Source organism: Mandrillus leucophaeus, unplaced genomic scaffold, assembly GCF_000951045.1.
Source record: "Mandrillus leucophaeus isolate KB7577 unplaced genomic scaffold, Mleu.le_1.0 Scaffold112, whole genome shotgun sequence".
Classification (NCBI taxonomy): Eukaryota; Metazoa; Chordata; class Mammalia; order Primates; family Cercopithecidae; genus Mandrillus; species Mandrillus leucophaeus.
Genome location: NW_012099432.1, coordinates 110,451 through 111,056, shown reverse-complemented (window position 1 = coordinate 111,056; position 606 = coordinate 110,451). Strand labels below are relative to the sequence as shown.

Below are 606 nucleotides of genomic sequence, written 5' to 3'. Positions count from 1 at the left end.
ACTGGGATTACAGGCATGAGCCACTGCGCCCGGCAGATCTCTGTTCTAATGGCAGTTACGGAGACAGTGTTGTGTGTGTGCATGAATCTGTGTGAGAGAATGAATTCTGGTCTTGGAGAACAGTTGAGTCCTCCAATTCCTTGCCGTGTTCCTTAACCCCTCCGCACCTCAGTCTTGCCATCTGTGAAATGAGGCTCCTTAAGGAGGGCCTGAGATCACACACAACAGGCACTGGCATATGCCTGGAACCCAGCAAAGGGCATCTGTGGTTTCCTCGGGCCCCCTTCCTGTCCCAGCGAGGGCGAGGCAAGATCCTCACTGGGATCCCAGTCTCTGACGCCCATCTCTTTGCAGACTCTCTTCCAGAGCCCAGAAGAGGGCTGGCAGCTGTACACCTCAGCCCAGGCCCCTGACGGGAAATGCATCTGCACGGCTGTGATCCCAGCGCAGAGTACCTGCTCTCGAGATGGCAGGAGTCGGGAGCTGCGGCAACTGATGGAGAAGGTGAGAACCTTCCAGGTGCCCTGGGGGCGGCTGGGAAAATCTCCCAGTTCTCACCCCGCCCTCCAGCCCCATCCAGGTCAGCCAGTGGCCATATCCAGCTAT

The 606-nt window shown here is 57.6% G+C and overlaps 1 protein-coding gene across 1 annotated transcript in view; it reads left to right on the top strand.

Moving 5' to 3' along the window:
• Positions 1-348: 348 nt before the first annotated feature.
• The window catches only part of OLFM2 (olfactomedin 2), a 7,432-nt gene continuing 7,174 nt past the window's right edge, over positions 349-606 (top strand). Inside the window, exon 1 of the mRNA XM_011994296.1 lies at positions 349-504. Within this exon, the coding sequence (XP_011849686.1) occupies positions 496-504 (9 nt within the window). The 5' untranslated portion in view covers positions 349-495. The remainder of the gene's footprint in view (positions 505-606) is intronic.